Here is a 15,811-nt window from a genome sequence, read left to right on the forward strand (position 1 = left end):
AGAGTCTGCTATTGGTGGCCCTGGCCGGCTCTGTGTTCAGTAACAGCTGAGTACATCTTTGTGGAACATCCACTGTGCTGTGCTGGGTGCTTAGCTTCCAAAGATCAGTAAACTGTGGGTGCTGTCCCTGAGGAGCTGGGGGCCCAGGCTGAGGATGAAGGAGCAGGCAGGTAACATCAGTGACATGGTTAAATCCAAAGCAGAGTTATAGGAGCACAGAGCCCTACCCTAGCCCCAGCTCCTCTCTCCCCTCCCCCTCTCAAGTGCTGTCTATACACACTGGCTTCCTCTCTTTACCCTCACCTGGCCACTCCCCACCAAGAGCCCCTTGACAACTCAGCTGTGTCTCTGGTGGGTTGAAACACCCCCCCCACTCTTAACGTCAGGAGCCCTGGCTTTCCTCCTACCCGTTGCTGTTGCTTCTCCATCTCCCTAGGCATCTCTTTCTCCTTACTGTGGTCTTAAACAGTGGCTTCCTCAGCTCTGCCTTGAACCCTCCTTTTCCTCTCGCCCCATGCTCTCCCTCTCCTGTGGTTGCAGTCACCGTCTGTACGGCAACAACCCCTGAATCCATACCCCCATACCCGTGCAGGCTTATGCCCCCTCTCTAGTTCTACCTGTGTTCTCTCCAGCACTGAACTCACCTGAATTCACCTCCCAGCCAAGCCTGCTCTCCCTCCGGAGCCACCGTCCACTCGCTGATCTCACCTGTGATGTAGAGTCCCTCCTGGCCCGCTCCCTCGCTCTTATATCCAAATGCTCACTGTGCTCAACTGTTCACCAGTCATCTCTACCCCCAGAGCCGCCACCACCGTCTGCGCCACTCTCCAGCCAGACCCCAAACGGCGGATGCACCCCCACCCCCACCGGTACCTGTGTCTCGGGGTCATCAGAGCCCAGGCTGGCGGCCCCCAGCTTGACCACCTCAGCGAGCTGTGTGATGGTGGCCGCTGACGACTGCGCTGCCTGGGCCAGCTTGTCTGGCGTGGACGCAGCCCCCGACACCAGCAGCTTCGTGTCTTCCACCAAGGCCTTGGCTGTCTTCAGAATGTTCTCCCTGAGAAAGCGGGGAGAGGGACAAAGGGCAGAGCTTGGCTACTGGTAGTTAGGAAGCAAAGAAACCCTCCCTAAGGGATTTTTTGTTAAAGGGCTTTAAAGAACAGAGATGATGGATTTCCCCTTCCTTATCGGGGTGCTCACTGTCTTATGTAGGAAAACGGGAAGAGGAGAGTCAGCCCGGTATCCACGGAGTCGATTAATAGTAAACTTCAGTGAAAGATTCAGGCCCACCAGTTTGGCCCTCTTCCCCCAACCCTGTAGCTCAGTGAGAGGTCAGCTTCTTTCCTCTGGTTCCCCCTAAATACTTCACAGCTACAGAGAGCTGCAAGGTCATCAGAACCCACAGGGCTGCATCGTGGAGTGGGTGACAGCATTGGTAATCTCCTCCCTAGCCCAGTTCTGGGACTAAAGAGAGAGGAAGAAAGGTACTGGGTATGCGGCAAGGCTATAGGGGAGGACTCTCCAGTGGCAGATGGAGACCCCAGCACCAGCCTCCAGGAGCAGGGCCTGAGGAGCCAGCGTGGGACAGACAGCAGGCTCAGGGCCCCACTCTCCTTTATGTCACAGCTAAATGGGCCTGTCCTGGCCACTCCCACTCCCGCTGGGGCTGGGAGCAAATCAGAGGCATATCTCTCTAGCTTGGAAAGTAGAAGATCAAAAAGCTGTCCTCTGCCAGAGCAGGCTGGATTGAGGCTGCCAAGGCACAAAGCTGGAACATGACTATGTGTTTACAGTTGGCAAATAGGGCTTGTTTTGATTATGTGGTTCACTTTCTCCCCTTGAGCATCTTATTGAAATCAAAATGCTTAACCGCATGCCTGGCTCCTGGGCAGAGTCTCCCAAGTCCATCAGGCCGGGCTAAATCTCTCCCCATCCAGGAGCCCCCAGGATGACCTCCACCCCCATACCTGTGGTCTGCAAAGGTCTCGTTGTTCTCTGAATTCAGGGTCCCCGCGGTCGCAAACATGATGGTGGTGTCCAGGTCGGCTATAATCCCAGACACAGCGGTGGCGGCTGTGATGCATGCCTGGGTCCCCTTGTTCCCAGCCTGCAGAGCTGATAGCACCAAGGACACCTGTAGGCAGACAGGGGATGTCAGGGTGAATGGGGAAATGGAGAAAATGTAACCCAAAGATTTTCAGGCTCAAGTATCACTGAAAAAAAAACCCCACTCAAAAAATAGGAAAGGATGGAATTCTTCCAAACTCATTTATAAAGCCAAAATTACCCTGATACCAAAACCAGACAAGGGTGCCACAAGAAAAGAAAATTATAGGCCAACACGCTTGATGAACATAGTACAAAAATCCTCAAAAAAATATTAGGGCACTGAATTTGACAATACATTAGAAGGATCATACACCATCATCAAGTGGGATTTACTCCAGGAATGCAAGGATGATTCAACACCCACAGATCAGCCAGTGTGATACATCAATAAAGGATAAAAATCTTATGATCATCTCAATAGATATAGAAAAAGCATTTGACAAAATTCAACACCCATTGATAATAAAAACTTTCAACAAAGTGGGTACGGAGGGAACGTATCTCAACATAATAAAGGCTACATATGACAAACCCACAGCTAACATCATACTCAATGGTGAAAAGCTCAAAGCTTTTCCTCTAAGATCAGGAATAAGACAAAGATTCCCCACCCTTGCCACTTTTATTCAACAGAGTATTGGAAGCCCTAGCCAAAGCAATCCAGCAATTAAAAGAAATAAAAGGCATCCAAATTGGAAAGAAAGAAGTAAAACCTCCACTATTTGCAGATGACATACAGTATACAGAAAACCCTAAAGACTCCATCAAAAACTGTCAGGCCCTAATCCATGAATTCAGTAGAGTTGAGGGATACAAAATCAACACACAGAAGTCTTTTGTGTTTCTATAAGCTAATACTGAACTATCAGAGAAATTAAAAAAATAATCCCATTTATACAACTGCATCAAAAAGAATAAAATACCTAGGAATACATTTAACCAAGGGGGTGAGAGACCTGCATATGGAAAACTACAAGACGTTAAAAAAAGAAGTTGAAGAAAACACAAATAAATGGAAAGATATTCCATGCTCACAGACTGGAAGAATCAATATTGTTAAGATGTCCATACTACCGATAGCTTTCTACAGATCCAACACAATCCCTATCAAAATTCCAATGACATTTTTCACAGAAATACAACAAACAATCCTAAAATTTCTATAGGACCACAAAAGATCCTGAGTAACCACAGCAATCTTGAGAAAGAACAAAGTTGGAGGTCTCATGCTCCCTGACTTAAAACTATATTACAAAGCTATAGGAATCAAAACAGTATGATACTGGTATAAAAAACAGATACGTGGATCAATGGAACAGAGAGCCCAGAAATAAACCCAAGCATATACAGTCAATTAATTTATGACAAAGGAGCCACAAACATACAACGGAGAAAGGACAGTCACTTGAACAAATGGTGTTGGGAAAATTGGACAGCTACATGTAAAAAAAAAAAAAAAAAAATGAAACTGGACCACTGCCTTACAGTATACACAAAAATTACAGTATATACAAAAAATAAACACAAAAACTTTAAAATGGATTAAAGACTTGAATGTAAGACCTGAAACCATAAAACTCCTAGAAGAAAACATAGGCAGTAACCTCCTTGACATAGGTCTTGGTGATGATTTTTAGAATCTGACACCCAAAACAAAAGCCAATAAAAGCAAGAATGAACAAGTGGGACTATGTGAAACTAAAAAGTTTCTGCACAACAAAGGAAACCATCAGCAAAATGAAAAAAGCAACTTACTGATTAAAGAAAATATTTGCAAATCATATATCTGCTAAGGGCTTAACATCGAAAATATATAAAGCATACATACAACTCAATGGCAAAAAAACAACCCAATTAAAAACGGGCAGAAGAGCTGAATAGACATTTTTTCCAAAGAAGACAAACAGATGGACAACAAGTACATGAAAAGATGCTCATTATCATTAAATATTAAGAAAATGCAAATCAAAACCACAGTGAGATATCATCTCACACCTGCTGGCATGGAGATCATCAAGACAAGCAACAACATGTATTGGCAAAGATGCAGGGAAAAGGGAACCTGGTGCCCTGTCGGTGGGAATGTAAATTGGCACAGCCCCTGTGGAAACAATATGGGGGTTCCTCAAAAAACTACCAACAGAACTACCATAGGATCCAGCAAATGCAGGTCTGGATACTTACCTGAAGAAAACAAATTCTAACTCAAAAAGATATGTACCTCTACGTTCACTGCATCATTATTTACAACAGCTAATCTATGGAAGCAACCGAAATGTCCACAGATGGAAGAATGGGTAAAGAAAATATGGTGTATGTTATCCAGTAGGATATTATTCAGCCATAAGAAGAATGAAATTTTGCCATTTGTGACAACATGGATAGACCTCGAGTTCATTTTGCTAAGTGAAGTCAGTCAGAGAAAGAAATGCCATATGATCTCTTTTATACGTGGAACCTAAAATAAAACAAAAAACCCAAGCTGGTAGATACGGAAAACAGACTGGTAGTTGCCAGAGGTGGGGGACGGGAGTTAGGAGAAATGGCTGAACTTTTTTGTTTGTTTGAATGCATCAAATAAAAATGAAAAACAAAACAAAACAAAGCCCAACCAACCAACCCTATAGCAAAAGGGAGCAGTTTTCTGGTGGGAGGGAAGGTGTGGATTGAACAAACATGCTTCAAAGGCACAAACTTCCAGTTACAAAATAAGTTAAGTACTAGGGAGATAGTGTTCAACATGATGACTACAACTGACTGTCGTATATATTGCGCAGCAGTGTTAAGAGTAAATCTTAAGAGTTCTCATCACCAGAAACAAGTATATTTATTTTGTATCTACACGAGATGATGGATGTTAACCAAACTTATTGTGGTAATCACTTTATATATAATACATGAAAGACAAACCATCATGCTGTACACCCTCAACTTCTGCAGTACTGTGTATCAATTATATCTCAAAACCAGGGGAAAAAGTAAAAAACAAACAAGAACAGTGAATCTTCTCTCTGGGACTCAATGCAGCTGATGGGTTAACACATGTTTTGGTGTCAACATCTCAGGCTGAGTACCAGCATTATCATTTGCTGGCTAAACGACTTTGGGCAACTGTTCAACCTTAGTTTCCTCATCTGTAAAATGGGGATATTATTTCTTGCCTATCAGGGTTGCTGGGAGGAATAAGGGGGGGGGGGATGCATATCTATTCTCTAGCATGGCACATAGTAAGTCATCAGTAGAGAGCAGATAATTTTATTTTTATTTTTATTTTTATTTATTTTTTTTTTTTAAAGATTTTATTTATTTATTTGAGAGAGAGAGAATGAGAGAGAGAGAACACATGAGAGGGGATAGGGTCAGAGGACGAAGCAGACCCCCCGCCGAGCAGGGAGCCTGATGCGGGACTCGATCCCGGGACTCCAGGATCATGACCTGAGCCGAAGGCAGTCGCTTAACCAACTGAGCCACCCAGGCGCCCGAGAGCAGATAATTTTAATAGGATTACGTTTCTGGGACCAGAGACAAATTCAGGCTCCTATGAAAGGTGTGGCCATTTCTGTCCCCTCTGATCAGGTTTTCTGTAGAACAGCCTTCTGCTAACACTCATCATTCCTGCCCTTGGCTGCCTCTGGATTTGAAATGCTTCAGGGTGGACCCCATTGTGGCTAGAGCCCGAAGCGTACCTGCATATGTCACCTCTCCACCCAAACGCTCCCTTGCGCTATCACCTGCCCCTAAGTAATAATTCCAGTGACCTGAGAGTCCAGCAAGTTGGCTCTGTTCACTCCAGTGACTTCCATGCCAGAAACCCTTTGCTGCCACCCATCACCCCCTCCAGAACACCCCCACTGTTCCTAGAGACACTTTCCTACAACACAAAGCTAACTCCCCCACACCCTTGGGTACAATTCTCCCCTGCTGTCAAGGGAAGATGAGCTCCTTGCACAACCAGTTCAACTTTTCTGGCCTCCCATGACATTCTTGCCACATCAGCCTGCTCCTCACTTCCCCAAACATCCCCTGCCCCTCCTGCGGTGTATCTGCCCCCTGCCTGCAACGCCCCCTCCCTGTTCTCCAGCTACCAACTGGCTCATCCTGCAAAAGCCAGCTCAAAGTCCTCATCCAGAGTCATAGCTGTGCCTCCTGAGGATTCCACAGTTGCTGCTGTCTCTGCCCTCAGGACAGCCCATTTAGCACAGGTTAAAACAGCATGCATCTGGCGAGCAACTGGAGACTCTTGAGTCTGGAGACCATCTGGAGTTGTCCTATTCATCTCTATGCACACACCCACCATCCTTGACCATGGCTGACCCAAAGAAGAGTCTGAAAATATTCTGTGAATGCGTTGTTTAAAAACACACTGACCAGGACCGAGGAGTTACAGCATCAGTGAGGGGCAGAGAGTTTGTATGCTCTCTTCCTTCTGTGCTGCTCAGATCTGAGCAGAGGTGGTGGACACAGCCTAGCAGGCAGGGCGGGGGGCCCACTTCCTGAGCACCTGCCACGTCCCAAGACCAGCCCACAAGGATTGGTTTCTCTTCCTTATTTGCCTGATCCTCCCTCCTGGAGTTAAATGCTACTATGTCCCACCAGGAAAAGTCAGGATGGCACAGAGCTGGCCTGGGAATGAAGTATCCAGTTTCTGGAAAGAACTCCCAGAGGACAGGTGACAAAGGCCAAGACAAGGAATCCCAAGTCTGGGAGGGACGTTCTCAGCCAGACCGAAAGAGAGAGAGTCCAGAAACAGTGTCCCGCCTGCTACAAAAGGCGCACAAGTCAGCAGTTTATTGAGCGGCTACTAGTCCCTAGGGGATGAGGACACAAAGGTGAGCAAGTCAAGGGCTCACGGCTGGTGGGAAGTTACAGACACAACCAAGCCACGTGAGAAAGACACACCAGGTAGAGAGGGCAAGGCAGGAACACGGAGCAAGAAAGCACCGAAAAGGCTAGTTTAGTCTGAACAGCCGATTCCCTGCTTTTGAGCCTCCTCCAGGTGTCCTAAGGGACACCTCTGCCGGGAGAAGCAGAGACGGAGAACAACTCAGCAAGGTCATGTTGCTTGGTCCCACTGGCCAACATCATGCAGCTTGGACCCCCGCCTTCCCTCCTTCAGGTGCCAGTTCTAAGGTCTTTGACAGGGGAGCTTGGCCAGAGTAACTTCGACAACAAGGAAGGGCTTTGAAAGGAGGGAGAATGCCTTCCTCCAGCTCAGAGATGGATTGCCTCATCCCGTGGAGTCCAAGGAGGCCTGGGCAGGCCTGTGGGCTGCAGGAGACGGCCAGACGTCGCTCGGCCTCGGCGCGGGGCCAGGTACAGAGTGGCCTCTGCAGCGGCAGCTGCCAGGTGAGGGGTCCCCCGCCCGCCCAAGTCCTGTTGCCAGCTTCTAAACAGGGCACAGCTCTATGTCCTGGGGACCCGAGTGAAGGGAGGGGAAAAGCCAGCAAAGCACCGATGCTTCAGCTTGCACTTTGAGTGGTCTGGAGGACAGCTGTCCTGAAAAAGGACTTGGAGAAACAAGCCAGACAGGAGACGAGTATCCTGTGGGGGGTGTAAGGGAGCGCCGGGAATGAAGGGATGCTGAGGACGGGCTTTGTCCAGCAGGGAACCCTGTGGGAGAAGAGCATCGGAGGATGGCTTACAGACAGCCACAGCCAGGATGTCGGCCACGGTGAACCGTGTGTTTGGCCCTGTGCCAAGCACTTCTACACACACCACCGCATTCCAGTTTCCTAACCCTACGGGCCCGGCATTGTCTTTCCCTGGGCTCATTCTGCAGGCTCGGGAGGGGGAGGTCACTTCGCTGAGACCCCAGAGCCCCACGCACTACGCTACGTATAGGATTCTCTCCACCTCCGACGGGCTCCTGCTCTCTCGACCATGGTGCTGGGCCACTTCGGGCGGGGTGCTCAACGCTTCCCCACTTCACGGTCTCTTCTGGGAGGAAAGAGGTCACACTAAGAGAGCTTTAGGTCCTTCCCAGGGCCCAGCACCTGGGAGCCTCCCAGAGAAGGAAGCCCAGGGGACGAGTGTCAAAAGGGGTTGCAGGGAGGGGCTCCTGGTGCTCATGTGACTTTGCTACGGTCTGTCCAGTCTGTCTGTAGGAAAGCCCATCAACAAAGTGCACCGTGGGGGCCCTGACTTTTGAGGGACAGTCCCTCTCAGTGTCTCAGGGCTATGAATCACCCCATCCCTGGGGAATCCCTGACTGGATCATCTTTGGCTTAGCTTCCCGCTGATATCCCTGGTCACAGTGGGCCACCGAGGGCCAGTGTGGATTACTGTGGCGGCGTGGGGCCCGAGGGCTGCTCCTTACCTTCTCTGTGACTGCGCGGGCACACTCGATGAGCTCCCTCTTGGTGTAGCTGTCTGTGGGGCACACCTGGAGGGCCCCCGCCTTCTGCACCAGGAAGATGCAGCCATGGCCCAGGTCCTGCACACGAGTGCGAATCTGGAAGCCGATCTGTGGAGGCAAGCCCGGGGTGGGGAAGGAGAGGCATGATGGATTCTGCCATCGAGGGCTTCCCTACGTGGAAAATTTCTTCTACATCCTATGGGAGCCTGGCTAGGAAAATTCCATTGCTGTTAGGAGTCTGTGCTTGGTGGAGTATGGAATTTGGTTGATTTTACTTCCCTTTTTAGAGCCTGTAAAATGTCCACGGTCCCCAGGAAGCAAGCCTGTGTCTCATCATCTTAGCCTAATGCCTTTCTGATATTTGTTACCTTTTCTGGTGTACTGTTTACTTGCATCCCTAGCCACCTGACGGAAATGTTAGTTAGAAGAACTCGGGGGGGGGAGGCGGTAATTATTAGTCATTCATGCATTTATTGAGCTCCTGCTGTGTGTCGGGGCCTCTCCTGAGAAGGGATTGCATTTACTTTCATTTATTCTGCACAGCAGCTCTAGAGAGTAATTATAAGTTCAAAATAGATAGCTTTGGTAAGAAGCATAAAGCATTCAGGTTCCTGCAAAATTGGTATATTTATAAGCAGAACACCCCCTTCCTCAGCTGTGTCCCGTGGTGAGAGCCACCTTGCTGGGCCCAGGCTTCCTTTCTATCCGGCCAGGTTGTGGTTTCTATATTTTTAGAGCTAAAGGCTCAGCAGGCACACATTCTGTTAATGACCGCTGACTTGTGTGATTATAAAAGGTACTTTGCCTAAAAGAACCCAAATGAGCTCCATGATGGACAGGCTGTCAGCTGTCTCTTTAAGGCCTAATAAATTCTACCTCCCAAAGTTTGCATTCCTCTGGCTGTTCACATCAATTTTCATTTTGGTCTGATCAATACAGCTGCCATAAACAATCTGTCCTCCAGCCCAGGTAAGCAACTAAAAGCAAAACACCTTAAGCTTTAGTTAATAAGTGTTATTTCCAAGACTCCATGATAGCAAGAAGCTGTGGCTTCTCCTTCCAGCATCTACCAAGAACAACTACTAAGATCTCAGGTATCCTGAGTAAAAGCTGGGAGATCTGGACCACCGGGGTGCTATCTTCCAGCATTGTCCTAGTTGAGTAGTTTAAGGCAGGGGGGGATTGGGGTAGTGAAGGGGGCTGCAAATGTTAACTCTATTATTGAAACACATCATGCTTTTAGGGAAAAAAGTAATTCCCTTATCCCCTTAAGGCCCAAAGGATATTTAAAATCCATTTAACAGGGGCGCCTGGGTGGCTCCGTTGGTTAAGCATCTGTCTTTGGCTCAGGTCATGATCCCAGGCTCCTGGGATCAAGTCCCAGCCTGCTTCTCCCCCTACTTGTGCTCTCAGCCTCTGTCAAATAAATAAAATCTTAAAAAAAAAAAATCCATTTAATGGAAAATTCTCCTGATGCAGAAGGTGGAGCTTTGGCTCTTTTGGGGGTGCTGCCAAAGCCTCACAATCAGGGAGGGCTGCCTGTGGACCATCTCCAGGTGAAATACAACATGAAGATCCTATAAGCTGGCAGCTCTGCAAACAGGTCTACCACTGAGGAGGGGAGAGGCACTCCAGTTCAACCACCCAGCGGAAACACCCAAATGTAGCTGTTTGCTGGGCATGTCTAGTGGCTTAAACACAAGGCCCGGCTGAAGCTGGGGGATGCCCCATGAAAGCTGAAAACTCATCCTGGCTCTTGAGCCTTTTCCGATCCCTACACACTCGAGGATCAGAGCTAATCCACAGGCAAGAGCTCTGTGTCAAGGATGACCACAGGTCTCTAAGTGACAGGCACGGCTGGGAGAGCCAGGTAGGGGGCAAATGGAAGAAGAAACAGAATTTCAAAATAAAACTGACCTTACTAGTTCAACCTCCTCGCTGACAAATGAAGAGACTGTGAAGGTTCAGAGAAGTGATGTGATTGGCCCAAGATCACACAGCCAGTGTCTGGCAAAGCCAGATGAGCACCCAGGTCGCTCTACCCATCAGATCAGTGTTTACTAATTTCGTTTTTTCCCCACTTAGCATTGGTACCATCCCTGCACCCCCCAACCCCCGCCTACCAAATCTCTCCTGGAAACTCAACATGTAAAATTGATACAATGTGTTATTAGTATACCCTTCCTTTATGAGTTAAAGTTTATGTCCTTGACTCAATAAAAAGTCAACAATGAGATTAAGTTAATCAAAGTTTAAAAGTCAGATTCTGGAGCCTGATAACAGCCTCAGCCACCGCCTCATTTCTGCATTTTGCTTGGGCTGCGGTGTTGAGAAAATCCTGTTATGTCCGTACAGGTTTTCCTGTAGGCCCCGAACCCTAGCAGGGAGAAGCGGCATCAGCCTGAGGTCTGCATGAAATCACCCAGTGGCCCACGGTAAGGTGCTGGCGGCCCCCAGTGGGTTATCACTGGCCTGGCCCAGAGTTTACTCAAAAACACACACCGTTTTTCCTAAGAGTTTTAAAAATAGTTCAATTATGTTTAAAAAGTGAGCCTTGAGTCAAACGTGCAGAACTTGCAAAGCGCCTCCCAGGGCTCAGAAGAGTAAGGTGGGAAACCCCTGTGCTAGGAAGGACCAGGCTCGGTGTCCCACTTCTGCTCCTTGCTTAGAACCACACCTGAGCTTCCTGTCCACACAATGGTGGGCACTGGGGCAAGCACAGGCATCTTAAGTCACTCCCAAATGGCCCTGGAGGTGCGAGGGTGAAGGGACCTACTCTTCCACTGACTCAAGCCTGAAACCTATGGGCAAACATGACACATCCTCAATGACACTCTCATGCTCCTTCAGCCCCCTTGCGAGAGGCCCTGCTATGAAAAACACCCCAACGTCCTGATGCTCAGCCCCTTCCTTGGAGGGGACACCATGCATGCAGCAAAGGATCCTGCAAATGCACTGCAGAGTTGGGACAGTGGTCATTAGGGAGGAGACTCCAGGTAGGAAGCACCGACAAAGACTAGCACCAGAGAGCAAAGGGATAAGCCTAATATAAGGCAAGAGTTATACAGAGCCCTTGGGGTTCTTGGACAACCCAGGGCTTGGTCCTGGTCACATGATTACCTTCTTGGTGCCCGGAGGCCACCTTGAGGTTTGGCCACGCAATCCTCCTATATGCTTGGCTGCGCAGTCCTAGTTGGACAGCATGCGGAAGGATTGGTATCATGAAGGACATGTTGAAATAGGCTTCACTTGTTTTCACAGGCTAAGAGGGCTGAATGCAATAGGAAGGGGAGGGATCCAAGATGCCAGCCCCAGGCCTGCCTTCAGCTCTTCACCCCCGTGGGCAGCACGGGCAGCAGGAAAGCCCACGGGCTCTGCTTCTGGCCCAGCCCCTCCCTGGCCATCGACTCCCTGGGTGAGCCAGCTAACCTCCTGGGCCTTTGTTCCCTCACCTGCGAAATGGAACAGAACCTGCTCTACTACCCAGGGCTGATGGAGCAAATGAAAGGTATGTGTGAACACATCTCAAGGTAGGAAATGCCACATGAATGCTGTGACAAGGGGTAGGTTGGGGGGTGAGGGGGAAGGAGTAAAGGCTGTGATACCCTGGGTTTGAATCCTGACGTTGCCATGTTTACTTCTTTACTTACTTGAAACTTCATTTATTCCAAAAAGTTATTTCAAGCGGCTTCCACACTGACTCTTGTAGCTGTGTGCTCTTGGACCATTTAACTAAGTTCCCTGAGCCTCAGTTTGCTAACCTGTGAAATGGGGCAGAACCAAGGATTGTGGAGTTGTGAGGGTACATGGGACAGCCCCCAGCATGGATCTGATCTGTGGTGTGGACTTGATGAACATCTCTCTGATTATTCTTTTCCACGGGTACCTGGGACAGCTAGGGCAGGCACTTAAAGGGGACAACAGAAACAACACATTCTTACTGCAATTTCCCAGAACATTCTGTACTGCTGGAGGAACATCTGAGAGAGGGAATGCATTTTTAAGACTGTATTCAAAAAGATAAGGGCTTTAAAAAGGCTAACTTCTCAAAGTAACACTAAGTTTCTCAGCAAATCTGTCCAGCCCCTAGGGTGATCTGACTTAACCACCAACCAGTGTGTATTATAAAGGAATGTTGCTCAGACATTCAACTTGGGGTTTTAAATTGGCGACTGCAGTAAAGCATGACTCGAACGTCAAGAAAAACCCTCAATTCCCTTCCTGCCCAAATGGCCATTGTCTCCTGCTTTTACGTCCTGGGGGAAATTGGAAGTCTGGCCTTGATGAAGTTTTGGATCAAATTTCACTTGGAGGGAGTCTCAGAAATACTGATCTTCTTTACTGCCTAAAACTAAAGAAAATGTACACATTTGTCTCAGGCTTTCAAAACAATCACATCTAAAACCAGGTCAAATATCATTCGCCTGGAGAGCCTGCGAATGCTGAAAAGCAATAGTGGATGTTGGCTGACAGGCTTTACAGTTTCTCCTTAAAAAGAAAAAAAAAAAAAAAAAACATGGAAGGGAAAGAATCATGAGCACAGAACAGAAACAGGGCATCACTTTCCACCTACAGAAAGTGTGTCTCGGAGCGGAAAGTTTTAGAGAATTCCACGGTAGACACCCATCTCATGTTTGGGAAAAGGCTGTGGTTCTTGCCATGGGCTCGCGACAAATGTTCCTACCAGCTTTGAAGACACGCAGTATTACACGCGGTCACGGCAGAGTTCCCTCAGAGACAAAGCCGTAGTCACTAGATCTCCCCCGCACCCCCCCCCCCAGCATTTATATTTAGCACTGGTGGCTCAGAGGATCTCCAATTCCTTCTTTTTTTTAAAAAAGAGAACAGGGATCTTTGATTGGGAAGTGGCCTAAGGGTTTTGACTTTCCTGAAAAAAAGGAGTTTTCACAGTGGTGTTAACGGGAGTTTGAGTTTTCCCTGAAAAAAGCAGCAGATAAAGCTCCTGCTTGGTGTTCAGAGGGCAGACCTTGGGCTTCTCCTGTAGTTGTCACAATCTGGAAAAGACCAAAACGCTGACTCGGCACGGCAGCCTGCAGGACTGGAGCGAGGAGGGAGCAGCTTCTTCCCTGCCCTCGATAGAAATACTTTCACATGCTGTGATGTGGGGCCCTCTTGGCGAGAAAACTAATTCCACAGTCTTGGAATAAAAAAACTACATTGCTTTAGGGATCTCCCCGACCTTCTCAGTTTTCCCCTAAATATCTGTCTGGCAAATGCACACAAAGAATTTTCCTTAGCAAGCCACTGGTAATTGTATATTCTCTCTGCCCCTTTTTGCTCCAGGTCACAGTGCTCCTGTGTCTGGAATGTGAAATAGAACTCAAGATGCAATGGTGTAAAGGGAGAACCTTAATGAAAATGTCAGCTGCTACAGACGTGAGGCCAGGGACTAAAGTAATCTCGTGTGGGGCTTTCAGCGGTACCTTTCCTTTCCTGGCTGCTCTGACATTATTTTGTATTTTGCTTCACGGTCTGGGTTGCAGGGAGAAAATCTACTTGTTTCACACGTGGGCTGGGGAGCTCTAAGAACTCAAATGTGGAAAAGTCTCCACAGATCATGGGCTCTTCACTCAGTAACTCAGGCCAGTCAACGTCTGAACTGACCTGATGGATCTAGATTCCATTTTTTAAAGATTTCTGGAAACAGAGATCCAAACCCTCCCCACAGCCTCTTTGTTTTTCCATCCCGCAAAGCCTAACACTTCTTCCTTTTGTCCAGATTGTTCCTTCCTGTAACGTAAGTTCCCTTAGGCTTGTTGAGGAAATTCAACATTACACAGAATCCTGATTGGGGCAGGGGCGGGGTGGGGTGGGTGGGTTCTGATGATTTTTCTTTCTGGGTAGTGACTTCACAGACTCATTACAAACAGAATTATTCATGCTGCAGCCTAAATACTCAACCATACTAAAATCTCAAAGTGCAGGCACTGTTAGAAACCTACGTCATCCCATGCTAGATATATATGTATGCAAGTGCATACATATGAAACTCCTGTTTACATGCGTTGTTATGACATATGTTAGCAAGGGATTTTGTTTTGGGTCATTTCTGTATCATCTCTGGGAGTCTTTGTGAAGACGTGCTTCGGATGGACTCCTGGCAGACCCGGCACTAAGGGGCCTGGGGACACAGACTGTCACTGCAAGGAGAAGGGAAGACCGGTCGCAGCCGTCCCCCCCGACAGCCCGCTTCATTTAGGAATATCATCAACAGGATTTGTGCTTAATACATGGCCCGCTGCATGTCACAGAATGCAGTCACCTTCATCTCCCCAGCGTCCCTGCAATCTACTCCCCTATTCTTTATTCCAGACGGAGCTCTGTGTCTCTAAGGAGCCATGCGGGAGCTGGGCACAGGGCACCTTGTATGTGCTAACATTGGCCTGGGTGTGATCGGGCATGCGCCGCTCCAGCCGGCCCGCTTGCTTCCTGGGGGATCACTAGATTACTCAGGTGTAGCAGACAGGACAGGGGGCTCTTAGAAAGGGGCCTCTGGGACCACACTTGGGCCAAATTAAGACTCTTACAGGTGTAGGCGTTCTGAGGCGAAGTCTGTGTTTGGCCACTAAGGAAAGCGAGTTTAGGGAAGACAGGCAGGTAATGAAGAGGAGTCCACAGAAGATATGGGGGACGGTTTGTAGAAAGTTACCAACAATAGTTGGGTAAGACTTTGTGTCACAAAAGTAGGCTACCCAGCCCTTTCTCAGATCGGGGCAGTTAACTCCCATACTTGGCTCTTCCAATACTGCTGGGAGCCTTTGGAGAACAGGAAAATCCCTGAGGAGGATGCACTAAGCAAGAGGAAGATGGCAGTGTGTGTTGCGCTCTGGGAGCCGGGCAATGGGCTGGGAGACAGGCAACCTGGCTGGACAGTCTCAACGGAGGGCGTCTGCCTGGAAGCCCACTTCCCCAGGTGGACCCAGCTCTCCATCTGCGGGCCTCAGAAAGGACAGTGGGCTCTGAGCACAGCCCGGGGCCACCGGGTCTGTACCTGGGGGGCTGGCGGGACAGCGGTGGGAACTTATCAGGCTGGGAACTTCTAGGGGGGAGCTAAGCTATCAAGAACCCCCCAGGAGTGGGTAACCAGTGTGCATGTGCATCTGAGAACAGGGGCTTATGGTGGCAGACCTCCTCTGGCTCCGCCGTGGCTGCTGCCATCTGGCCCTGGAGAGCCAGGTGCCCATAGTCACTGGTCATTTGTGAAGCCAGTCCTCCCAACTCCTCCGGGTTAGTAACCGACTTAGTCATCTGGAAAAAGAAAACAAGCAAGACACACACACACACACACACACACACACACACACACACACACACGGAAAAAAGCAT

The 15,811-nt window shown here is 48.5% G+C and overlaps 1 protein-coding gene across 16 annotated transcripts in view; it reads right to left on the reverse strand.

The window, feature by feature from the left end:
* Window positions 1-15,811, reverse strand: part of TLN2 (talin 2) — a 430,586-nt gene that overhangs the window by 45,418 nt on the left and 369,357 nt on the right. For 15 of the 16 annotated variants that reach the window (XM_064570358.1, XM_064570361.1, XM_064570366.1 and 12 more), the window contains 4 exons: window positions 15,614-15,733; window positions 8,426-8,572; window positions 1,968-2,134; window positions 874-1,057 (listed from right to left, as the gene is read on the reverse strand). In XM_064570358.1, coding sequence (XP_064426428.1) covers window positions 874-1,057; window positions 1,968-2,134; window positions 8,426-8,572; window positions 15,614-15,733 — 618 coding nt within the window. The remainder of the gene's footprint in view (window positions 1-873; window positions 1,058-1,967; window positions 2,135-8,425; window positions 8,573-15,613; window positions 15,734-15,811) is intronic. The other variant, XM_064570365.1, reaches the window with a different exon arrangement.

The sequence above is a fragment of the Mirounga angustirostris genome, unplaced genomic scaffold, assembly GCF_029215605.1.
Source record: "Mirounga angustirostris isolate CCGP_5_RB_7025 unplaced genomic scaffold, mMirAng1.0.hap1 SCAF_9, whole genome shotgun sequence".
Taxonomy (NCBI): domain Eukaryota; kingdom Metazoa; phylum Chordata; class Mammalia; order Carnivora; family Phocidae; genus Mirounga; species Mirounga angustirostris.